This window comes from Monodon monoceros, unplaced genomic scaffold (assembly GCF_005190385.1).
Source record: "Monodon monoceros isolate NGI ecotype Baffin Bay Population unplaced genomic scaffold, NGI_Narwhal_1 Super_Scaffold_18, whole genome shotgun sequence".
Classification (NCBI taxonomy): domain Eukaryota; kingdom Metazoa; phylum Chordata; class Mammalia; order Artiodactyla; family Monodontidae; genus Monodon; species Monodon monoceros.
The window spans coordinates 174,598,737-174,625,166 of NW_021703774.1; the positions used below are offsets into that span (position 1 = coordinate 174,598,737).

General features: G+C 41.6%; 1 protein-coding gene across 5 annotated transcripts in view; it reads left to right on the forward strand.

Moving 5' to 3' along the window:
* Window positions 1-26,430, forward strand: part of RERE (arginine-glutamic acid dipeptide repeats) — a 426,438-nt gene that overhangs the window by 152,666 nt on the left and 247,342 nt on the right. For 4 of the 5 annotated variants that reach the window (XM_029230137.1, XM_029230140.1, XM_029230141.1 and 1 more), the window contains one exon: window positions 10,299-10,764. In XM_029230137.1, coding sequence (XP_029085970.1) covers window positions 10,443-10,764 — 322 coding nt within the window. In that variant the 5' untranslated portion in view covers window positions 10,299-10,442. Of the gene's footprint in view, window positions 1-112; window positions 131-10,298; window positions 10,765-26,430 lie in introns of those variants that run through there. The other variant, XM_029230139.1, reaches the window with a different exon arrangement.

Genomic DNA, 26,430 nt, shown 5'->3' on the forward strand with positions numbered 1-26,430 from the left:
TCAGCTGTTGAGACCTTACGTGCCATGGTTGCAAATTAACTTTGAATCTCGGATCTCTGCAGACTGAAAGAAACCCTGTCCAACTTATCTGCTTTGGAACATGTTGTGCAGAGGTAGTAAGCCTGACCAGGTATTCCTGCATATTAAAGATTACTGTGGTCCAAGGAAGGTTCTCTTTCATTCTTAATGTTACATGAAATAAAACTTCTATGTGTTTAATTAACTATGCTTTTACAACTTTAAGAAGTGGTTTTTCAGAATTGTGGAGGTAGAGCTTGTCCTTGTGAATTTTATAGCCAGATGCATTTTTTTAAATTTTAACGAAGCTTGAGCTTTTTCTTATTAGTTTGTAATGTTGCTGTTTGTGTGTGTTTGTGCTGTAACAGCTTTATTGAAATATAATTTGCATATCACATAATTTACCCATTTAAAGTGTACAATTTAGTGACTTTTAATATTTTCACAGATAAATGCAAGCATCACCACAATCAATTCTAGAACATTTATATCATCCCCAAATGAAACGCATAACTATAGCACCCCAGCACCCCCCACCCCCAGGCAACCACCAGTCTGCTTTCTGTCTCTATGGATTTGTCTTTTCTGGGCATGTAATATAAATGGGATCATACCGTATGTGGTCTTTTGTGACTGGCATTTTTCACGTAAGATAATGCTTCCCAGGCTTATCCATGTTGTAACATGTATCAGTATTTCATTTCTTGTTATTGTTGAATAATGTTCTATTTTATGGATATACCATATTTTACTTATCTGTCTGCTTGAGTTGTTTTCTTTTCACCCCCCCCCCCCCGCCCCTTTCCCCCCCTTGGTGTCCATACATGCTTGAGTTTTATATTTATCTTTTCTGCATTTGGTTTTCTATCTGTGGCCATGCTCTGGGAGAGTGAGTTCAGGAATTCTTTCCCCTTTCACACCAGGGTTTTGGTCTTGTAGGCATTTGGTTTCCCTTGTTCTTGGCATTGTGGACACCAGGTTTTCTCAGTTAGTCGTGTGATAACAGAAGCATCCACTTGGCTCCAGGTCCAGAGCAGGTCACCACTGAGTAACATTACCCCTGATCACCTTCAGAGCTTGCCAGGAAACATCAAGATTTTCAGAATATTTACTTCTGTTTTCCTAATTCAGCTTCACACATCTGTGTAATTACTATTTCAGGTAGTGTTTTGAGTTAATCCAATATATTTCAGAGAATGAAGAACATGCCACATTATACAGTTTTCGTAATGGTGTTAGCTTTATGGATTCCATACTGGTCAAGCATAATTTTGAATAAAGCAACACAGATGCTTAATCCTTTGAAATCTCTGTGATAGACAAGCAGTTTTATTCGTTTAAAGCAGTGGTTCTCAACTGTGAACAACTTTGCTCCCCAGGGGCTATGTGGCAGTATTTGGAGATTTTTTTAATGTTTTATTTATTTAATTTAATTATTTTTGGCTGTGTTGGGTCTTCGTTGCTGTGCGCTGCGGTGAGTACTCTTCGTTGTGGTGCGCGGGCTTCTCACTGCAGTGGCTTCTCTTGTTGCGGAGCACGGGCTCTAGGCGTGCGGGCTTCAGTAGTTGTGGCGCGAGGGCTCAGTAGTTGTGGCTTGTGGGCTCTAGAGCGCAGGCTCAGTAGTTGTGGCACACGGGCTTAGTTGCTCCGCGGCATGTGGGATCTTCCCGGATCAGGACTCAAACCTGTGTCCCCTGCATTGGCAGGCGGATTCTTAACCACTGCGCCACCAGGGAAGACCTGGAGATACTTTTTTGTTGTCGTCATTGGAGCAGTGGGTTGTGGTACTAGAATCTATGTGAGTAGAGACCAGGGATAATGCACAGAACAGGCCGCCCCCCCCCCCCCCCCCCCCCACCCAAATCTGGCTCAAAACGTTAATTGTGCCGCAGTTGAGAAGCCCTGGTTTAAAGTGAGCATTGAATTCTTCTTCACTACTTAGTAGAAGAGACACAACTATAGGCAACTTGCAAGGCAAAAAAAATTTCGTATGTAATTGCAAAAATCTTCACATTTTAACAGTATGGAAAAGCAGTTGCTTGTGTCAGTGGATTTGTGTGTTCTTTAAAGAAAAGGAGGATTTTTTATTTCGGGGGGTGCGGGGGAACCTCCTTGGGCATCTCATCTTTGGGAATTCCCTACTCTTACTCCAAATAAAAAGGTTATGTGTTTGTTATTTAATTTTAATTGAGCTGTTGATTGTAACCTGGAGTTTTGCTATCCTGGGTACTTTCCCCACCTTTTGCAGGTAGTATGTTTTGTTGTTATTATGTCTTTTTGGAAGAAATTAAGATATTTGTCAGAGTCCGCCAATCTTAGTTCTCTGTTTTTTCCCAAAGCTTCTCAAGCAGTTGAGGAAGTGCTGCTCTAAGCATTACACCCACTTGTGATTAAGGTGCATTCATTCTTTGCCTCCTTCTGTTTTGATACCACAGAGGCTGCTCTCTGAATTTGACTAATGGGTCCCATCTCGGTTATTTAGGTTGTCTCAATAAGACATGTGTTCCAGGAATGAGTATTTAAACATTGACTAATTAAACTGATTGAGTTTAAATATTTATTAACCCCAAATGCAGAGAATCTTTGGAGGTAGATGTGTAACCGTTTGCTTATAAATGGTTGGATTTGTTCAGGTGGGAGAACTTGACACCTGTTTATTTTTACGTGGGAGGACTGCTCTCAGTACCACATCCGTTTCAGATGAAGCTCTCTGACCGCTACGTGGGTTCCTAGACCCGCTGACCCCATGTTTCAGAGTTGCCTTGCATCTCTGTCAGTGATTCTGCAGCCTGTCGTGGGTGCTCTGTGCCGCAGGTTGCTGTTCACGAGTTCTTCTCCGGGAGCAGCAGGTGTTAGAGTGACCTTTCCCTTTCCAGAGCACAAGCCCGTACGTTTTCATTCCCAGGCTGTTGGTATGAAAGGGAACAGGAAAAGAACATTGATTTTACTGAGAAAGCAAGTCGCTCAGCTGCCACATGCTTCCTGGGTGTTCTGTTGCCTGCCTGGCTGCAGCTGCTTGTCTTGCAGGTGGGGCCCAGCGCAGTGGGTAGCTCACTTAGGTCTTCCACTCTTGGACCATCCCATTTTGTTCCGAAGGGAGAAAGCTAAAGCATTTATTGAGACATAATAAATGTAGAAATGGCAAAGGCAGAAGTTCTTGAGGACCTTGGTTCCTGATTTAGGCTTTCAGAGATAGTAGATTTGAGAGCAAGCTAGTTGGGAATGGCACTAACAACCGTTGTTGGAAAATATCTCGTGCCAGAAGGGATGAATGTTTCCCCAAATCCTACTTTCATCTTAAGAGCCTGCAGTAACACCGTTTGCTTAGCAAACTCTCTTAAGGCTGTGTGATTGAAGGCAGTATAGCCTTGTGGTTAAGAGTATAGGCTCTGAGTCAGCGCCCTGGGTCTAACACAGAGCTGTGTGATTTGGGTCTACCGAAATACACAGTGTGTGAGTTTTGGTCTACTTGCTCAGCCTCTCAGTGCTTGCTTTTGCAGGGAAACTGTACATAGCAACAGCATCTACTGAATAGCGTTACAGTTACGATGATCATGTGACCTGGTTTCATGTTTTTCCTGAACAATTATTAATGTTTTTGCTCTCAGATGTGTCCTGGTTTGGACGATAAATTATATTCTCACTCTCATTATAGTGAAGTTTAAATGAATTACCATGTAAAATGCTTAGCGCATGTTAAGTGCTCAGTGAGTATTAGCTGCTTTATTATTTTCGGAGCTCCCATTATCCGTTCCCCCCTCTACTTAAGCTTACTTCCTACTAGTTTTACTCTGTGCCTGCCATCCAGGACAAGGATTTAATCAATCACTGTTTTACTGCACTTGCACCTGAATGCTCTCTCCTCCTTTTTGCTCCTCCCACCCTGTTCATGGTGTGCAGGCCAGCTCAAGCACCCCCTCAGTTATTTACGCATGAAATATTTTCTTTCCCAAATAAAAGTCTCATCATAATACCGTCTTGATTGATCCAGCTTATGTGTGAGAGGGAGGGCAGGGAAGAGTAATTTATTGCTCGTCTGTATGTGCCAGGCAGTGAATTAGGATTTGAGAATACAACACAGAGCAAAGAGAGCCAGGGTCGGCCCTTCACGGAGCTTCTAGCCTAGAGGTGGAGACAGATGTTAATCAAATCACACAAATAAATGTGAAGTTACGGTTGTAGAGAGCATTACAAAGGGATTTAACCTAGTCCTTTGGGACAAGAAAGGACATCTTGAGGAAGTTCCTGTTGAGCTGTGACCTGAAGGAAGAATAGGAGATACCTAGGCCAGGAGAGGAGATGAGCATCACGACAGAAGGGAGAACATGAGCTAAGTCTTACTCCAGGTAGGAGGGCGTGTGTTCAAGGGGCAGAGGGAAGGGCAGTGTGGTTGGGCACAGAGTGTGGGAGGGAGGCGGGGGATGAGGCCAGATAGAAAGATAAGGGCGTTGTGGATCATGGTTAGGATTTGGGTTTTTAGTTAACAGAAGTGACAAGTCACTGAGTATTTTAAGGTAAGGATTGACATAATCACATTAGCCTTTTGAAAGGAGAGCCCTGGCTGCAGCCTATAAAGAGAATTATGAGGATTCAGAGGAGTGGATTTGGAGAGAAGCCAATTGAAGTGGTCCAGGAAAGCCACACTAGTAGCTTTTAACTAAGGTTGTGGTGTTGGACATGTTCTCAAGTAGGTGTGTTTGAGAGAAATTTATAAGGTAACGGTGACATGGTTTGTTGATGATGGGACGAAAGAGAGGAGGCGCTAAACATGTGGCTTAGATGTCCAGCTTGCATGACAGGATGGGCAGCGGCACCAGTCACGAGAGAGGCCATTTGGGGCCAGAGTGTGCCCTTGTTTTGATATGTTGAGGTACCTTTGAGACATCCAAGAGGAGACTTCAGGTGGGGGCAGTTTTCAGAGGCATCTGGCTCTGCAGGAGAAGTTTGGTAAACACGTGCATTTGTGGATCACCTGTGTGGATGTGGTACCTGGGGCCTGACGGACACGTAGGAGATCGACAAGGATGAGGAAGGATGGCTCCGGATAGCTCCTGAAGAGCTCCCCCATTAGCTGGTCCAGTACTAGAGGTGGAGGAACAGTTAAATAGACCCAGGAGATGACAGTACCAGGAAGGCCAGAGGAAAAGAGCCTTTCCAGAAGGAGGGTGTGTGGTCAGCCCTGTCAGAGGGTGCTGAATGGTCAAATGATAATGAGAACAAAACCTCTAGTGGATTTGATACAGAGAGGAAATTGCGTCAGTAGGAGTTGTTCTAGTGAATATTACACTATAGTCATGGTCCTTGTTGGTTAGTGGAGAAGTTACACAAGTTAACAACAGATACCAGTAGTGGGATCAATGAGGGCCACTTTACAGGCAGGATGGGGAACAGTGAGGGGCTGGACTTTGGGGGGGGTCTGGGAGCCTTCCTGGAGTTGGGCAGCAGAAATACCTGAGGGCCCTAAGGGTAAGTAGAGGTTAGCCCGACAAAGGGGAGGGGACTGCTGGACACACAGGAAGGGTGGAGGTGGGGCTGGAGTGGTAAAGGGGCAGTCAGGACAGCAAGGTCTCTGTAATCTTTGAAAAGGAATGGTGCACAGTGAATTGTACTGTACATGGTGAATTGTATGGTGTGTGAATTATATCTCAATGTAAAAAAAAAAAGTGGTGGAGGGTCAGATGCTTGGCTGGTTGTGTTGGAGGACGAATTGGAAGGAAAGCAAAAACAAAATTTTATAGTCACAGAGACCAGTTAGAAGGCAGTTGTGTTAATCTGTGTGAAAGATGATGATGGCTTGAAATAGGCACTCTCTGCTTGAGTTGGAGCAGTGGACAAATTATAGAGTTATTCAGGAGGTGACTGGTAGACCCTGAGAGCTGAGGAAAATGCCTGGTGTGTGATTGGTATTTGACAAACGTAAGCATTTCTTGCTGTGGTTGAATGAGGAAGAATTCATTGGACTTCACTAACTGCATCTGGTGTGAGAGTCAAGCGTCCTCCAGAATCTGGCTTGAGCAACTGAAATGAACAGAACTCAGGGATTGGGAACTCAGGAGGAAGGAGCAAGTTTTCATTAATAAGTGGGTTTTACGCAATCCAAGAGGAGATACTTAAAAATTTTTACTTCATTTGTAGTCAGTTTTCCATGATTTATTTCTTACTTGTGTAATAGGATTCCCCCTCCTCCCTAGTAGGTAATAAACTCTTGAGGTTAGGATGACGCTTGGCTACGTTTGTATCTTGCATAGCACAGTACACTGTTGGGCATTATCTGCTGTAGTAGATAATGTAGCCATGACTGATCTAAGTATATGTGATTGATAGTTTATATTTATAAAGCACTTTGCAATCTATAAGTGCATTTACCTGTATACGCATACTTAATTCTCACAGCAGCTCTGTGAAGTAGCTAGTTATTATCCCTGTTTTACAGCATTGAAACTGACTCAGAGGTAGAGTGATCTGCCTAAGGCACTAGCCCTGGCAGTGCCAAGAACTTGGATCTTGGCTTCTGAGCCCAGTCTTCTTGCAGTCCTATCAAGGGCCCAAACCTCCTGGGACTGCTTAAATAGTGACAAGAAGTGGTGTCCTTAAATGAGGTGTGGACCCTGAGCATGGCCGAGATTTTAGTACTTTATCCAAATCAGTTCTGTTAAGTAGTGTAAGGTGTTTGTAGGTGGTTGTTGGCTTCACTTTGAAGAGGCAGACAGTGTTTGTGTAGAGGGTTAAGTAACCTGAAGTAATAAAGAACAGTTCTGTATCCTCGACTCTGTTAAATGCCTTTGACCCTGGTTAGATCACAACGAAACGAAGCTAGCCTACCACATTTTATCAAGATGAAACAATGAAGTGCAATCTGATGACTCTGGAAACTAGTGTGAGGACTATACGTTCGTTTTTTAAAAAATCAGTCCTCTTCCTCACGTCACTCCAGCCCCTCTGGCCTCCCGTGTCTTGAATGTAACTGAATCACTGCTGCCTCTGGACATTTGCACCTACTTTCCCCTCTGCTGGAATGGTCTCCGTGTGTGCTCTGTACTCACTCTTGGGACAGAGCCACCTCAGTGAGGCCTTGCCTGACCATTTAAAATTGCAACCCTCTTGTATTCCCTTGTCCCCATTGGACCCCCCATGTAAGATCTTTTAATATAGTGTGTGTGTGTGTGTGTGTGTGTGTGTGTGTGTGTGTGTGTATATGTGTATATGTCTTTCTCCACTTCCTGGAACATCAGTTCCACAAGGGCAGGGATGTTTGTATGTGGTTCTCTGCTGTTTTCCCCATACCTAGGGCAGTAACTAGCACACCGCACATTGTGGGCATTCAGTAGACGTTTGTTCGTTGAATAGATGAAGATTGTTTTGAATCTGAAATGTTTTAGATTCGATTATTCCTTTAATTAATTATTAAAGTATCTTTTGCCGTGTTTCCTGTTTAACTGGGTTGAGTAGTGGATCGACAAGATATTTTCAATATTCTTGTCTGTCTTACTGGAGAAAAGTACCTCTTGTTTTTGGGGGGAGAGGTTAAAGTGAGTGTTTCCTAAAGCTGTGCAAATTATCAGCAAGAATACATGTAGGAAAGGTTGGCACCTGTGAAGATACAGATTATAACCTGAGCAGCAGGTTGGAATCAGGTCAGATGGGGTTCACCTTTGGGAGACCTGCTTTAGACTGACTCACGGGCAGATGATCTCTTCTTAGTTCTCCTCCTGTAGCCTGAAAAGTGGGAGTGGTGACTTCTGTCTGGTTCACATCACTGAGTTGTAGACAGAGAGAATCTAATGAGATCATGGCAGGGACATGCTTTGTAAACCCCTTGCTGTTTTAAAGATGCTGTTGTATTGTCTACTGTGTAGATCATTTCTAGCGTACTGAAGCGACAGCTGCCTTTTTCGGTGCCACCTGGTTCCTCTCTGGGTCCCTTTCCTCAAATGTTGTATTATTGTTGCATGTTGGTCGTTTTATAATGAGGCTCAAAAAATTATGATTAGTGTGGTAAGTACAGAGGAAAAGAATATATCCCCACTGAGCTATATTTTATAGCCAAATGTGAATGGTAGTTGGATTAACTTTTGCTTTGGATTATCAATATTCTTGGTTATCTGAAGGTTAGATACACGCGCGCGCACACACACACACACGTAGAGGATTTTATTTTGTGGATGTTTTCTCTGTTGATTGTTGAATTTTTCTTGCTAACTCTTGGCAGAAACAACTCAAATTTTTTTGTAAATAGAAATACAGTATATGATTTTGTAGGGAGTAATGTTGAATGTACAATTTGGACTTACTGTTTTTTTTTCCTTTTTTTAAGTGCTGAAATAATATTTTTACACAATTTTCTGGAGCAGTTATCTTGTTAACCCTAGGGAGAATGAGTTTTTTTCTTGAACTTATCTGAAGTATGTCTGTCCTGAACTGTCCTGTCCTGAAGTCTTAGAGGCTTTCAGCCTAAGCTTGTTCTTTTTAGATTCCCAGGAGGCCTTGGTATGTTTTCAGTGTCAAAGAGGAATGTCTTAACAACTGTATTAGCTGATGGTTTTCTTTCTTGTATGATTGGCTTGTTCAGGCTCTAAACTTAAGCCAGATGGAGAAAGTAATATGTCTCTTGGTGTATTTTCAATTGCTAACACTAGTGGCCTACAGGGACTTGGGAGTTTATTACAGTCTGTTTGGCAGATGATTCATCGAAGCAGAACTTTTGCAGGCACTAGAATAATTTTTCATTTTCTGGAAATACGTTTAGAAAATTGAAATCCTATCTGAAAGTGCATTTCCTATGTAAAAGGAAGCAATTTAGGTTTGTGCTACATGCTTTCATCCTTCTGACTTTGCTTATAGATTGTTGGCATTATTGCTCCTTCATTGTTCTCTCACCCAAAAGTTGTTGTTAACATTTTTTAAATTCTCCTGAATGCCTAAGGATATTCGAAGTGCTTATGTGGAGGTCTTTTCTGGTATCAAGTTTGACCTAAGAGCTTTGGAGAGAGTATATGATAATTTTTATGGTTTTGGCATGACCAAAGAGAATTTTCTCTGCGTCTGAGGCATGTAATTAGAAACTGACTTGTTTGTTGTTGTCTGAGTAAAGAGGACCAATTTTTCGTTTCTTTGCATGTGTTGTTTCCTATCTGACCCTCGTAGCATGAGCAAGGGTTGGTTCTCCTATTGATCAGTTGTCTCCTCTCTTTGCATTAGAGCATTGCGGGCAAGGACCACGAGGTGTTCCCTCACGGTGTCTTTAGTTCTGAACCCCTGGCACGTAGATAATGTTTGGTACAGATTGCTGAAAAAATGAGATATTGGGAAGGATGATAAAAGATTGCAAAAGATAAATTACTGGTTATTATGACTGTTCCAAAACTGACATGTAAATAAAATTAAAATTTAAAATTTTTTATAAAAATTGTGTTGGGTTGGAGCTTGGGGTTTACTCTTCTCATTATACATTCTTAAAACCTTCAGACTTTCCTTTTGGGGTTTAGTTCTGGGGAGAAATTTATTAGGGAAACCATTAACAGTGGAAATTTGGAAGAATGTATAAACCACCTAATATTCCCTAAAGATGGAAGGTTGTTTTTGGAAGCTGTTATATTTTCTTAAGACAGAGATAATATATCTTTCGAGAAACCATTTTTCCTGGAAAATAACTAGAATAGTAAGTAGACCTAGAAGATGTAAAAAATTGTAATTGAAGGCAAAGGAATCTTGCTTTGAGGTTGTCACTTTTATTTGAGTCAGCTCTTATGTTTATTCTTGAGAGGAGCTCTGGAAATTTGGAGAAGTGGCTAGAAAGAGTCTTCAGAAGACAATGCGCTGTGAGACATCCTGAGACATTTTCCAAGGCTATCCAAATTACTTTTTGCAGGTGGAAATAATTTAACTACAGGTTCTTACCCTTTTAAATTAATGTTATGGGTTATGAAGCCCCTTTTGTATACTTGTACCCATTATATGTTGTTTACTAGGGTACACTTTACCTTTTCCTTTAAAAGTTAAAGAAAACAATTTGTATACAGAAAGCATAGTTTACCCTTACGCATTCAGACATCTTTCATCATTGGTGTGATCGAAAATCCCAAACCATATGCTAGTTGAGGCCCAAAACTGTTTATATTTAAATTTGGTATCACTTGTCCTACCTTTTTTCCTATTGCCAGTGAGAAGTTTTAGTTGCTAAAGCATGAGTAAGTGAGTCATTTAACAAAACGTTCTTTTAGGAAGGAAATACGAGAAAATGTTAAAGGAAAATCAATTTCGCTCTCTCTTTCCTCTCCTAGCATTTTTGAAACGTTGGGGTTGTTGGAGTGGTCGGATTTTCCCTGGAATTGAGTGAGAAATTCAGAAGACTGAAGCCCAGGCTTACTGTCTACCTTTCACGGAGGCCCAGCCGTGAGAGGACAGAAGAAGGCACGTGGCGAATCATGACAGCTGATAAAGACAAAGACAAAGACAAAGAGAAGGACCGGGACCGAGATCGGGACCGAGAGAGAGAGAAGAGAGACAAGGCGCGAGAGAGTGAGAATTCAAGGCCACGCAGGAGCTGTACCTTGGAAGGAGGAGCCAAAAATTACGCTGAGAGTGACCACAGCGAAGATGAGGACAATGACAATGGTGCCACCACAGAGGAGTCCACGAAGAAGACCAAGAAGAAGCCCCCGAAAAAAAAGTCTCGTTACGAAAGGACGGACACTGGGGAGATAACGTCTTACATCACGGAGGATGATGTCGTCTACAGACCAGGAGGTGAGGCGCCTTTGGGTCTTTACAGTGTTTGTGGTAGAGAAACGGTGTCAGCACGTGGATGCAGGCAGGCATGCAACCCAGAAGAGTGGGTAGTGGTTTGGGGCAGGAAAGCTCCAGGTGGGAAACAGCTGTCGGCTTTGGTCATCTGGGTGCGCCCGCCTCCACTCGCCTCCTGCCCTGGCCGGTGTGCCTGTCGTTCTTTCCGTGTCTTCTGCCGCTATTCTCGCACTTCACCGCCTGCCCAGTAGTTTTCCTCTTTCCACTTCCTCCTTGCCTTTTGTCTTCAGCACCGATTAGGCTGTGTTGAGACCCTGCAGAATGGAGTACACAGTGGGACAAGTAAACCTTCAAATTCTTGGGAACAGGACATTTTACGTTGGCTACAGGAGTGACCAGAAACTAGAAGGTGTTTTTAATGGCCTTCAGACGAAGGTTTATTCCTCCTGATGACCTCCTTTTCCAAAGTATTGATCTTCAGGGTCTCTAGTCAGTGATAATAGATGAAGCCAAGTAACCTGCTCTGTTTTCCAGGAAAGGTACTGTGTTCACTCAGTATATTGAGGTTATTTATAGCAGCTGTTCAGAGAGAGAGAGAGAGAGAGAGACAGACCCAGCTTTCAGATGAGATTCAGGGAAGCAAGTGATTGAGAACCTGTTGAACACCAGCAGAACCTTCCTTTTCCGTATGACGTATTGTGTGTATTAAGGTACTTTTCTTACAGAAGTCAGTAAAACTAGCTAAAATCATTTTGTTTGAATTACTTACAGTGTTCAGGAATGATGTGAATTTCATGAGATGTAATTAACAGATTAAAAGCCTCTCAGTTTGATATTTTTCCAGGAGCGGGAGGTTAAAGAGATTATGTCGTTAACCTGGTACAGTTGTTTTGCTGAGGAGGACTGTAACTGTGCTCAACTGCACATAAAGTATCGGATTTTTCCCCCACAAAGGAATTAGTTTTGAATGTCAAAAAATAATCAATGTTAGAAATTACACAGATAAGCTTGTATTCACAACTATGTTTTGGTTGATGATGAACTGAGAAGGTATTTATGTGATATAAAATTACCGAAGTTGAGGTTTGGGGGAAGTTGGAGCTCTGCTGTAGAGACCTGGTAATGTGTAGGTTACAGTACTATCAGGATCTTTGATTCAGACTTAGATGTTGGGTAGTCAGATTTTCTTAGCCACTGAAGACTTACCGCAGATTGCTTGCTATGAACCTGTGTAGTTCTAGATCATGAGAAAGGAACAGAATGGGTTAACTCCTTTACCTATAGATTACAGGATGATAACTTAAAAATAAGGAAAGATCTTGTTAGCCTTTTCTCTTGATACATAACAATTCAGTGTGGTACTATACTATGATCTTTTGGATCACCGTCAAAAGTCTGGCTGCCTTGTGCAGTACTAAATGCCAGCCTTTCTCAGTGGAATGTTACTGCTGTGTCAGTGGGGATGCTTCCTCAAAATATTTGTAGTCAGAACATGTGGGAAATGCTGCACGTACTGTCCCTCATGTGAGAGAGTCATAATTAATGACTCTGAGAAGTCCTGCAGTTAAGGAAACCTCTTTAGCGTTGAAAAAAAAAAATCTGCCGTTTTTCCCATTTATGGGCCTGTGGCATCCTGTTTCTGCTGAGTATCTCCCTAAGAAAAAACATTTTTGAGAAAACTAGTTTGAGAACTGTTGCACATTCATATTGCATATTCTACAGGATGAAGGGAAATCCTTCCTGCTTGGTGCTTAGAAGACTCTGTGGAGGAAGGTTGCTAATGGCTTATTTTCAAAACAGCAGGTTCTTGTTTTGGGGAAGAACTGTGTACTCAGGGAGACAGACATTGTTTCAGTATATCTGAGGACCTTTGTGAAATGTGAAAAAGATACAGCCTCTCTGGAAGCTAAATATGTTATAAAGGATGTACGACAACCAAAAATGGCTATGAAAGTTTTCTTTGGCGCTCAGAGCATAACTACTTCCTGTGAGGTGCCCCTTGTGCTTGGGTGGCTGACAGCTGTGGCCTGGGGTTTGCATCCTGCCAGGTCCTGCCAGTCTGTAAGAGTAAGTAGGAGTAAGTAAGAGTCTTACTCTTTGGTAAGGAGACTTGTTTCTGACCTTCTCAGTGGTTTCATTTCTTTTGCGGTTATGCATTCGAAGCTAAATGACTTCTCCAAATAGCTTCTTTCTCAATGGAGGATTTTAAAATAGTGCCTATTCTTTAGGTTTATCTAAACTGAAGAATCAGAAGTAGGGTACTGTGGTTAGATTCCCAGGTTGGACTTGATTCTTTTCTTTCCTTTGTCTTTCTTTTTGGTCTTTCTCTTTCTTGGTGCAAAGTACTACAGTAACATCTTCTGTTAGTGATGAAAAACCATTATCCTCACCCAATTGCAGAGATTCTCTGTGGTTTGTTGTGTCTTAAGTGTTTCGGTAGGGACTTTATGGGGCATCATAAGGGATTTCTTCAGTGTATTATTGTTATTCTCATTTGTTTCTTTAGGATGTAGGTCACAAATTAATTTTTTTCTTTTTCCTTTTCTGAATTGGTTTTAATACTCAAATCAAGTATAAATTATAAATACCCCCCAAAATGTCATTGAGAATGAGCCTAGCAGTGAGTGATACCGTGAGGATAAAAATAGACTATTATATAACTATACTTCCTTGTCCTAGGGGGACAAGCCTATGTTCAGATTATTTGGTCTGAGAAGAATGAGGTTTTATTGAGAAATCAGGTATTTAGGAATTGTCACTGGCTAAGGTTTAACCTCATGCCTCGTTACAACCAGTTCTCTTTTGTTCCTGCTCATCATCTCTGGAGTTACCTTTATTTTGCCCTTAAAGGCTCAGCATAATGGACTTTTAGTTACAGTGCCCATGTTACCTCCTGCCTTGGGGTCTTTGCACGTGCTGTTGCCTCAGGTTAGTGACCGACCCCCCCCCCCCCCCCCCCCCGCCCTCCCCGTCCCCAACACACACACAGACATACTTACTTAACTGCTCTCCTTTCTTCATTTCTCCCATTCCAGCGTCATTGCCTTTCCCCTCCCACGTTTTCCAGATTTCCTTAATAGCTACTGTCCTGGCATTATGTATCTTTTCTTCTAGCACTTATAACAGTAATACTTTTCTATTTATTTCTGTTACTATTTTAGGATTAGTAGCTCTCTCTCTCTTCCATAAAGGCAGCAACTCTGTTTTTGCTTATTCCTGGAATCTACAATAGTGTACACATAGTGTGTATTCCATAATATTTGTTTGCGTTTGTTTGTTTGTTTTGTTCTTGGCCTCGCCGCTTGGCTTGCGGGATCTTAGTTCCCCGACCAGGGATTGAACCTGGGCCCACGGCAGTGAAAGCGCCAAGTCCTAACCACTGGACCACCAGGGAACTCCCAGTATTTGCTGAATAAATAAGTTTCTGAAAAATTTTTTCAAAAATATATTGACTGATAAATGATGTCAAAGTTAGAATAATGCTTCTGGAAGTCCGTCTTGAATCATTTATTTCCCAATGGATGATTTAACAGACTTGTTATAAAATAAAAACCAAAACAAAAACCTTGTGGAGCTCTGTTTATATTTTGCATCTGTGTCTAATCTGACTTCTTTGTTGTCTATCAACCGTTACTCTACTTTTGAGATGACTGCCACGGTAACAAATTGATTCATTACACAGCTGTGTGCAGCCAGATTTCCCTTATGGGCCTCTTTAGCATAGAGTATTGATTTCTAAAGTTTGCTGTGGGTGGCATATAAATTTCTTTCTGCTTTTTTTTCTTTTCCCTAGCTTTATTGAGATATAATTGACACATGACATTAAACTTAAGATGTATAACATAGTTATTTTATATATGTATGTAATGCAAAATGATTATACCACAATGAGGTTAATTAATACATCCATTACGACCCAAAATTACAGTTTTGTGTGGGTGTGGGTGGTGTGAACTTTTAAAATCTATTCTCTTAGCAACTTTCAAATATACATGGCAGTATTCTTAACTATAATCACCGTGCTGTACATTACATCCCCAGAACTTATTCATCTTATAACTGGAAGTTTGTACCCTTTGACTGCCTTCACCTATTTCCCCTACCCCTATCCCCCACCTCCACACCTGTGGCAACCACTAATCTGTTCTCAGTTTCTGAGTTTGGTTTTCTTAGATTCCACATCTAAGTGAGATCATACAGTATTTCTCTGTCTGACTTTTTCACTTAGCATGATACCCTCAGGGTTCATCCGTGTTGTTGCAAACGGCAGGATTCCTTCTTTTATTTTTAGTGGCTGAATAATGTTCTGTTGTATGCCTATGCATTTTCTTTATTCCTTCATCCATCAGTGGACCCTAAGATTGCTTCCGGGTCTTGGCTATTGTAAGTAATGCTGCAGTGAACCTAGGGGTACAGATATCTCTTCCAGATAGCGATTTTATTTCCTTCAGATATATACGCAGAGGTGGAATTGCTGGATCAAATGGTAGTCATATTTTTGATTTGTGGAGAAACTCCCATGCTGCTTTCCAATTTACATTCCCACCAATAGGATATTCACTATTTTCAGTTAGATACTGTGATTCCTTTATTCTTGATCAGGTAAAAGAGTCAAAAAATTAAATTCAAATCATTGGGAGATATTTTTTCACTTGGGCAGGTCACTTTTGCTTGCTATTTCGATAAGGAAAGTGTTTTTTAAAATGTGCTTATTAAGCTGGTTCTCTGTTTTTTGTATTCTGTCATTTCAACTGATAATTTTTGATTCTCCCATTTACCCTAGACATATTCGTAGAGTAAAAGAAATCTCCATCACATAAAAGAGAGGAGGAAAAAAATCTAAGACTCAGAATTTTCAAGTTTGTTATATCTCTGGTTCTTCTGCTTTCATAAACAAAGAGTGAAATTTTTCATGAAGACAAACTTTACTTATAAAAGACGAAGAACTTTTAAGCTTGTGGTTTATGAAATCTTAGGTGAAATAAAACATTTCCCCCTTTTATTTGCAAATTTTCCTCATTGTTTGGAACTGGGGACTTGAACTGATAAAGGACCTAGAAACTAGAATTGATTTTATATTGAACATTGAGATGTTAATTCCTTTTGATGCAAATGGAATCTAAGCTGGAAAAATCTAAACAAAATGAAACCTGGGGATCTAGTTTGAATTAAAATTACACACACACACACACACACACACACACACACACACACACACGGACTATTGAAGTTAAAAGGAGACTATTAATCAAAGCATAATATTGAGTGGACTCAAAAGAGTATAATACTGTATGATTCCTTTTATATAAAGTTAAAAAACAGGTGAAACTATTCTTTGGTGTTTTGAAGTCAGGATAGCAGTTACACTGATGGGGCGCTGGTGTCTGGAACAGAGCATGAAGGGGACTTTTGGGTCTGGTCATGTTCTGTTTTGTGGTGATAGTGCTGGTTACATGGATTTGTTCACTTTGTGAGAATTTATCATGCTTTGCACTTTGCTGTATGTCTGTTATACTTCAATGAGAAATTTACTTAAAAAGAAAAAGGAAAGTTAAAACGTGAAACTTTAAAAACCGTAGTCTCCCTTTGGTTCAAATTTCTATTTAAGGAGGGAAGGGAGTTACCAGCATTTTAACAAATCGTCTGTCCTAACATTTAGCTGCTGATTCTTCACTGAGGGGTTGGTCTTTGACCAGTTAAGAGGCTGAATTTGGTTTCAGAGTCTTGATTTTCTGAATAATTGAAAGCTTATCTACTGCAATCACACAGATAAACATTTCCTTTCTAAAATAAAGGTGAACAAAACTCTGGCATTTGGTGTTCCAGGACATACATTTTAGGAGAAAATAAAAGCTCATTTGATCTGCAGCTTTTTATCCATGGCTTTTGTATGTAGAAGAATTTTAGGTAGAAGTGACATGAAAGTGAAGGTGTCTCCTTTTTTTTTTTTTTTTTTTTTTGCGGTACGTGGGCCTCTCACTGCTGTGGCCTCTCGTGTTGCGGAGCACAGGCTCCGGACGCGCAGGCTCGGCGGCCATGGCTCACGGGCCCAGCCGCTCCGCGGCATGTGGGATCTTCCCAGACCGGGGCACGAACCCGTGTCCCCTGCATCGGCAGGCGGACTCTCAACCACTGCGCCACTAGGGAAGCCCGAAGGTGTCTTCTTGAGGCATTCTTATTTGGGAGGGGGCTTGAGTTTTTCTGATGATTGTGAGAATATTTTTTGTGTAACAAGAAACATGAATTCTGGCATAAAGGAACCTTTAGGGATGATAGTGGTTTGACTTGTTTACAAGTTCGTTTGCACTTAATAAATCTAATATTAACCTCCTTAGAGCCTTTCAGTGGATCCCATTTGCTAGTAGGACAAAGTCCAAAATCTTCACGTGGCACACCAGACTGTGATATGATTGCCTATCTCCACAGTCATCTTTAGATTTTTTTTAATCTGGGAGGAAGCGCAGTGAGGCAGTGCATGAGTTTGCAAGGGCTGTCATAATAAAGTACCACAAACTGAGTAGCTTAAACAACAGAAATCTATTGTCTCACAGTTTTTTAGGCTACAAGTTCGAGATCAAGGCCTCAGTAGGGTCATGCTGCTGCTGCAGGTGCAAGGGAAGAATCTGTCTATTCCAGGTCTCTCCTAGATTCTGATAGTTCCTGGACTTGTGCTAGCATAACTGCAGACTTCACATGGCATTCTCTTTGTGTGCCTGTTTTTGTGTCTCACCAAATTTCTCATTTTTAGATGATTCTTTATTTATTTATTATTTACTTTCGCAGTACGGGGGCCTCTCACTGTTGTGGCCTCTCCCGTTGCGGAGCACAGGCTCTGGACGCGCAGGCTCAGCGGCCATGGCTCATGGGCCCAGCCGCTCCGCGACACGCGGGATCCTCCTGGACCGGAACATGAACCCACGTCCCCTGCATCGGCAGGCGGACTCTCAACCACTTGGGCCACCAGGGAAGCCCTCTCCTTTTTATATAGACATCAGTCATTGGAGTAGGGCCCTACCTCATTCTAACTAGTTATGTCTGCAGTGATTGGTTTTCCAAGGAAGGACACATTTTGAGACACTGAGGGTTAGGACTTGAATGTATGAATTTTGGGGAGATGCAGTTCAACCCATAACAGGCAGGAAGAGCTTTGTGGCTACGTGGACTCAAGTTTGAGTGACCCAAGGTTTAAGGACCACTTCAGCTCTCTTAGTTGTGTCCTTGGAATAGTTGTGAAAATGTATTTCTTATTTTTAATCACTATAATGTGTACTTTTAGTTGTGGGTTGCGTTTTTATTTTTTCTGTTTCTTTTGAAATTTTATTTCAACTTTTCCCAAGCCTCAAGAAATGATTGCCTTTTAAGTGTTTATTAGGAAAATTATTCAAATTCTAAATATATGTAAAAGAAAATATTTTAGCACATAAAAAGTTACTACTTTATGAGGGTAGAAGAAGCAAGAGGAACTTCTAAAATTATTCTAACCAAAAGAATGAAAGGTGGTAGAGTTTTAGTCTCAACCATATCTTTTTCTGTTTCATAAGGAAGGGGTCCTTAAGTACAGTGAGACATGTCCTCCAGACGCTTGCTAGAGTGCCTGAGGTTGGCCACAGGTGGGCGTCCCATGAGAGTTGGTTAGAAACGCACAGTCTCAAGTTCCACCCCAGACTTAACTGAGTCAGAATTTTTGTTTTCAAAAGGTGATTTAAATACACATTAAAATTTGAGAATCACTAATCTAGATCAGCGCTTCCCGGTCTTTTTCAGGTTAATGCACAAATATAAAATGAGCACATTGCCTTGAGGGTTGAGAGGACCAGCATCCCAGCATACCTGTCACTTATTTATAGCAGAATGGAATTTAGGCAGATCCAAAAAAGGGAGAAAAGGAAGATACTCTTTCATGGCTAGAGTTGTTGTGTGTGTGTGTGTGTGTGTGTGTGTGTGTGTGTGTGTTTAATTTAATTAATTAATTTATGGCTGTGTTGGGTCTTTGTTGCTGCGCGTGGGCTTTCTCTAGTTGCGGTAAGCGGGGGCTACTCTCGGTTGCGGTGCGCGGGCTTCTCATTGCAGTGGTTTCTTTTGTTGCAGAGCACAGGCTCTAGAGCACAGGCTCAGTCATGGCGCACGGGTCTAGTTGCTCCGCAGCATGTGGGATCTTCCTGGACCAGGGCTCGAACCCATGTCCCCTGTGTTGGCAGGCGGATTCTCAACCCCTGCACCACCAGGGAATCCCCCATGGCTTGAGATTTTGATGTAAAATGCAGCATATGTAGTTCAGGAGGAATAGAGGTGGCTGTAGAATTAAGTTGTGACCAGTCAACTGGGAAAGATTTGGATCTTCTCAAGTGCCTGATTGCAAAAGGAACTGTGAACCTGGTTGCAAATAAACAGATGTGAGGGAGAGAGGGAGCTGTAATCATGGATGATAACTAACCGTTTTTAAAACACCTGCTCGTTTCCAGTACTGGGCTTGCTTTACACGTGTTGTTTCTAGTCCCCAAAGTCTCTACACAAATCAGTCATTGTTTCCCTGTAGTACATATGGGGACAGAGAGGCCACACAGCTAGTTTGTAAGACCGCACGGGCCTGGGAGAATTGGTTAAAGCCAAGAATGGATGGACATTTGCAAAAACTACTGAAGATAATAAAAATAATAAACACACTTATGTTGAAAGATAAAGAAGGGATAGGCCCATTTCTTAGAAAATGCAAATGAAATAATTACTTGGCTCCTTTTCTTTCTCCTACTCCTAGTTACATCTTGCCTACTTCTGAAAATTGTTTCTCTCTCACTTGCTAGACACATATAAAGAATTGTTAAAAAGGTAAATGCATAACAGTTACGGGAAGTATGCTGAGTGGGGAGAGGTCAGTTGTTGCAGAATATTTAGGCTACTGTTGAAACCTTACCCCAGCAGCTGAAAGGGAAGATACATGGTTTATGTGATCTAATAAATGCGAGCATATTGTGTTCATTCAAGTTTTTTTAATGCAAGCTGGGGAACATTGGCCACATCACACACGAAAATAATTTGTTGGTAGAATAACACACAGAATGGGTGGAAACCTGCCTGATCGAGGGAAGTTCCGATTCTGGGTCAGCAGAAACTACTGACCATTCCATCTGGGTGCTACCACTGGAATAGGTGTCCTTCAGCATTTTCCTGTCTTGCTGTCACTCAGCTCCAGTCACAGTCTCAGAAGAGTAAATTTGGTTGGTGAAGCTTGAATTGCATGTCTGTGTCTTGGATCAGAAAAGACAGATCTTGATTTATTGCTCCCCCTAAAACTACACATGGTGGAGCTACAGTAATTCCCCTCAGTGGAATTCGGGAGCTGTTTGCTGGGGGAAGTAGATGAGAGATGGCCAGGAGAACGGCATGTGTTCCCTGTGTACCACTTTATCAGGAGACTCTCACTGTGTCACCAGATTCAAGGAGAACTTCTAACGACATATGGATATTTATAAATAGTTTGTTTTGCTATGCATGTGCTAGGTAAATAGAGGAACGATGTCAGTGGAACGTGCGACTTGTGCTGGTTCATATGCAGCTTTTCTAGGCAAGAGGTGTGTGAATAGAGGAAGTGGAATTATAGTGTGCAATTATATGGTATAATATAGGCTTATAGTTTAGCAGAAAAGGAAAAAGAAGATGAGAATTTAAACCTTCAGTTTGGCTGTTGCACCAGTGAGAGCCCTTTCATCTCTCTTTAAAGTGAAATGAAAAAATGAGCACCTGTCCTGGGGCTCCTTCTCCAGAGAGGTGCACCCTGCCTTACGTGCCTGCTGTTGCTCGCCTTTACAGAAGCCCCATGTTAATCTGCACTGTTTCGGTACCTTCGAGTCAGCATCTGCTGTTTTTATGAATTTTTTTTTTTTTTTGCGGTACGCGGGCCTCTCACTGTTGTGACGTCTCCCGTTGCGGAGCACAGACTCCGGACGCGCAGGCTCAGCGGCCATGGCTCACGGTCCTAACCGCTCCGCGGCATGTGGGATCTTCCCGGTCCGGGGCACAAACCCGTGTCCCCTGCATCGGTGGGCGGACTCTCAACCACTGCGCCACCCGGGAAGCCCCTTTTTATGTATTTTAAATATTCCCTAAGGCAGCCTTCAGCACCTCTGTGTGCCTGCTTGGGCTAGGCTGTGTTATTTCTTGAGGTTATAGTTACTGATTTAAAAAAAAGGGAGGGGGGACTTCCCTGGTGGCGCAGTGGTTAAGAATCTGCCTGCCAACGCAGGGGACACGGGTTTGAGCCCTGGTCCAGGAAGATCCCGCATGCCGCAGAGCAACTAAGCCCATGCGCCACAACTACTGAGCCTGCGCTCTAGAGCCCGTGAGCCACAACTACTGAAGCCCATGTGCCTAGAGCCCGTGCTCCACAATAAGAGAAGCCACCGCAATGAGAAGCCCGTGCACTGCAACCGAGAGTAGCCCCTGCTCGCTGTAACTAGAGAAGGCCCACACAGCCACGAAGACCCAACGCAGCCAAATAAATAGATAAATAAATTTATATTTAAAACAAAATGGCTGATTTTAGAGTTGCAGTAGTTTTGGTTAAGCTGCCCCTTACCCTGTATTTTATTTTTAATAAACATTTTTTGCAGAACATGAGGTTTTCCCAACAATATATATATTGTGTTACAGCAGAAGTGTCTACATGGGAAACAGTGAACCACAATGTATTCTTAACCTATGTATTCCAAAAGAAACAGAAATGTTCTATATGCGGCCATTTGAAAATCACCCTTGATAATGGCAGGTATATGTTATGGATAAATAGTAATCCTTTGAAGGCATTTTTATGAACAATTAATCCTCAAACTCAGAGATCTAGCTTGCTGGTAATCTATTCACCTGTTTCCTGGATCCCACTTTTAGCCTGCATCCAGAAATCCTCTGGACACCCCGCACCCCCCAAGGACCTCTGATCTGTGGCCTCACCCCTTCTCACAGTCCCTTTACCCCTTGACGTTTCACACCTGGTTTAAATGCCGCCATTCCCATTTCTTTTGTGTCTTTTCCTTGCTGTTCCACTCCAGAAGGACAGGGATCTTTTTCCTTTTAGCTCACTCATGTACCCCAGTTACCTAGAAAAGTGTCTAGGACATTCTAGGCACTTTGTTATTTTTTCCCCAGATGTTTATCGGCATAGGCAGGGGTGGTGACTCCACACTTGAGTGTTCACCCTGTGTTTCTTGGGCGGCCTCTCTTGAATAGCATTGTCTCAGCTGTGCTGCCTTTAGGAGTTGGGCAGTAAACACATGTACAGAGTGGCTGATGTAAGGACTTCCTTGAGAAGGGTCCTCAGGCTGAAATTTTATGTAGAAAAGACTATCCAGAAAGTTTACTTTGGTTTAAAAAATTGGTATTCAGTTTGTTAAAGTTATAAATTAGAATACATGGCACTACTTCTTAAAAGTTCAGCTTACAAGTCTTATATCCTTTATAAATTAATTTTAACAGTCACTTTTAAGGGATTTTTGAATTGTGATTGGTCTTGTTTTTAAAGTAATATCTTCAACAGTTAGGCTTGCTTATTACATAAGTAAAATAAATTTAATATGTGGTTTCTATTGTTAAGGGATCTTTTAACACAAACCTTCTCAAAGCACTTAATGCTTCTCATAAATGAAGTAAATCATACCTATGAATGAAGTGAACCTATGAATGAAGTGCCTTAAATATTTCAGTGCTGTGCGTAAGCTCACTTAGGTTTCAGTCTTGACCGCCCCTCTGAATCAGTTTCACACACGGGTGAGGTGGGTGGTTGCAAGGGACGACCTCTGTGCCTTTGTTTCTTCACTAGTGAAATGGGGATCAGAGTATCCGCTCCAGGGGCTTTACACAAGTACACACACGTACACACAGGGCTTCTTTAGAGAGGCCAGGCATATAATATGGCTCTAGGTAGTGTTACTTAGAAAAATTGGAATTACAGGATATGGTTGTAAGCCACATTCTTTTAACTATAAAAAGAATAAAAATATCAAATCCTGATATCTTATTAACCCCAAAAATGTTAATATACTTTTGATTCTCTCAAGTCTTTCTTTAATTCTGAATGCTCTCAGGGATAGAAGATGTGTCAATTTAAGGAGGTAATTACCACCAAATTGGGGTTACTTAATTTTTAATCCTCCTAGATTGAAAAGCTATGTATCTGCTAATGGGAGATATTTATAGTCACTAAGCCTCCATCTTCAGAACTCTAAAGGGAGATGGCTTCTGACCTCACATTATCTAATTCTTTGGCTATTCATAAAAGTCTGCAACTCTTTTATGGTTGGCTGCCTGTTTTTTTTTTTTAAATTAAAAGTTTCACTTTTGGCTGGAAAGGCTGTTGAACACAATGGGACCCTAAGATACACGTGCTTCCTCTCCAAAGATGAAGGGCTTTGACCCTCTTAGGATCTCGTGTTCTATTTTCTTAGGACTGTGTAATCCTTATGGGTATTTGAAATGTTCAGTGGAATGTTTGCCTGCCTAGTGATGACAGCAGCTCATGAACTTATCCTGTGACACAGGAGTGGGCTCAGGCAAAAACTTTTCCTAGGAAGCTGCTTTGCTTGTTCAAATGCTCAAAAAAATATCTCAATGAAGCGTGGAAACCACACGGAATTCCTGGCGAAGGTTATTTTGAGAGGGGACATTACTCTGCTCTCAACCACCTGTGCTCTGACGTTAATGTAGCTACTGCTGAACATGAGCTCTGGCCGTTCAGGACTCCGTTTGGGTGGGTCAGTCACGATGCGGTCCCAGTTCTGTATATTTGTGTGTCTGAGTCTGAATTGGACTTGCCTCTTGCTGTTGGTTGGTTTCAGTTTGCCATAGTTGATAGAGAGCTTTTCTTTTGGTGGAATTGGTTACCAAGTTTAGTTATTGCTCCTTAAGACCCTCTCTGAGTATCATGGTGCACCCTTCTTCCCCCGCCTGCCCCGTTTTTTTGGTCTCAGTAGAACCTGCATCTTTCTAGTTCATTAAAAGCATTATATGAAGTTGAAAAAGGGAGCAGGATTTATCAAGAACCCCTTATCAGTATTTTGATAAAGAGACTTTTTTAAAAGCCTAGTTTTCTTTTTCTTTTAATTGATGGTATGTCACTTGGCCTGTTAATGCCCTGTTCACAGGTTGCAGAGTGCAAGCATACCTGTTCCACTTTGATTTCACTGTTGTCCTCTATGTCGAGTTCCCAGCATGGTTTTCACACAAGAAGAGGTACAAGAAAAATGATAAAAAATGAATGGTAAAGAAGTCCAAACGAGGTGAGAAGAGTAGAAGAGATCGCCTCGACATCAGCTGGCAGGTGGATCTCATCTCCTCTTCCAGGTGAACGAGGCTCAATGTAGTCCGTTGGGAAGGAGTGCCCTGATCAGCTGACAGTGTTGTTCTTGGGTGCAGGTGTGGGAATGTTTCCATCCATGATCTAGATTCATAAAATGAGCTGAGTTTTCAGCCCAAATGGAGAATGTGACAAGGAACTTGGAGATGCAGTATTAGAGGCACTTTGTTATCCTCGTGGGCATTAGCTGAAAGGTACATTTTGTAATCCTCAGCTCAGTATGCTTGATATTAACCACTGGAAAAATGCTTGAGCATTTTATAGCAGAAGGTTTCTGAGCATATGTGTCACTAATGAATAAAAACCCTTTTACGAGGTAGTCTTCTATGGTGTAATTTCACATTTTCAGCTGAGCTACTTGACTTACTTAGCGTTTCTAGAGCAGTGGTCAGCAAACTCTCTCTGTAAAGGGCCAGAGAGTAAATATTTTCAGCTTCGCTGTAGGCCATACAGTCTCTGTTGAAACTGCACAGCTCTGCCCTTGTGGCATGAAAGCAGTGACAGATAAGATATAAATGAGTGAGGTGGCTGTGTTCCAATAAAACTTTATTTATGGACAATGAAATTTGAATTTCATGTAATTTTCGCATGTCAAAAAATATTCTTTTTTTCCTCCAACCATTAAAAAAATGTAAAAACCATTCTGTACTTTGTGGGCCTTACAAAAACAGGTCATGGGTCAGATTTGACCTATAGGCCATAGTGCCGATCTTTGCTCTGTGGGTTTCCTGCCTCAACTTCTAGTTCTGCCTGTTTCTATAATCCTTAAAATTCTTTCATCACCTACTATTTTATGCTGCAGTAAAAAAATTTTTTTTACTTTGATTTATCCAGTTAAATTAAAACATATTTTTTACTTGTCTATATTGTTGAAACCATTTAGGTATTAAATTTTAACTTTTTCTGCTTCCTATCAAGCTCTACGAGGCATAGAATGATACCTTATAAATAAGGTATTTGCTGGGATGGTGACACTTTGAAACTCTGTTTATTTCTGTTTTCTTTTTGAAAGAGTGTATGTACGTATCCTCTATAAAGAATCTGAATAGAAACTGAATGAGAAAAGAATGAATTAGTTAAGATGTCATCATTATAAACTAGCACAAATCATGACTATCTTCAGAGGTGTTATTACCTAACAGCTGTGTGATACGTCTTGGGGAGTCTTGGTCATTGGTCGGTTGTAAAGCAAGCTAACAGCCTTCCGGAGACTTCTGTTCCTATGGGACTAGAGCAACTGGATAACACAGCAGCGCGGGGAGAGAGATCAGGGGGAGGCAGGGGTTCTTTGGTTTGAATCTCCAAGCTGGACACTAAAATCAGCCCAGTGGACTGAGATGAAGAGAGTCCCAATCACAGTGGAAGAAGATTTATGTTTACCTGGAGTCTAACTGGACTGATACTTCCTGCAGTTATGTTAAAATCCTCTGCCCTTTTGCTTAGTGAGCAAGTGTTTGAACTCTTAAGCTCTGGAGGTTTAGCTTTTGCTGGCTCCATTAGTTGTTAAATGTTCCCTTTATTATAATTATATATTGATGCCTTGCTTTGTAGTAGCTGAGGAAATTGCTGAAAGAGTTGTTTAATCTGTTATACTCTATCAGTTTTGTAAAACGCTCTTTTTAAAAGGAAACAATTTTGATTTGAAGTGGCATGGTGGTATTTGGGTTGGCTAACATCGTTTAAATTGAAATGCAGGAATTTGGCTCTGTTCTTGACAGAGATTGGCTTGTGTTTGACTTTGACCCATGTGTTTGTCATCTTTCCAGATATTGCCTTCTATTTATTCTGACAGCTTCACCAGCTGAGAAAACCAGATTTTCCACAATTAAAAATAATGTCTGTGGATTTAAAGATGGGGCAATCTATTGTTTGGTGAATTACTTTAAAATGTATGTGCATAAGAGCGATTTCTTTTCCTTTTTCAAAGCGTTTAAATACCGCAGAATAGATAACCTGTGTGCCTCAGTTTTGATTTGGGGATAACTGAATACCCTAAATACTAGAAAACGTAAAAAGACAGGCTTTTCTTTTCTACTCCTTCATACACTTGTGTTAGTATACACTTCATAATGGATTTTAAGTACCATAAAATAGATGGGGGAAGATCAGGAAGTTACCTGGTTCATTCATTCATTCATTCATTCATCCATTCATTTATTGGCTGCGTTGGGTCTTCGTTGCGGTGCGCAGGCTTCTCATCGCAGTGGCTTCTCTTCTTGCGGACGGGCTCTGGGGCTCACGGGCTTCAGTAGTTGTGGCTCGCAGGCCCCAGATCACAGGCTCAGTTCCTGTGGCACACGGGCTTAGTTGCTCGGCGGCGTGTGGGA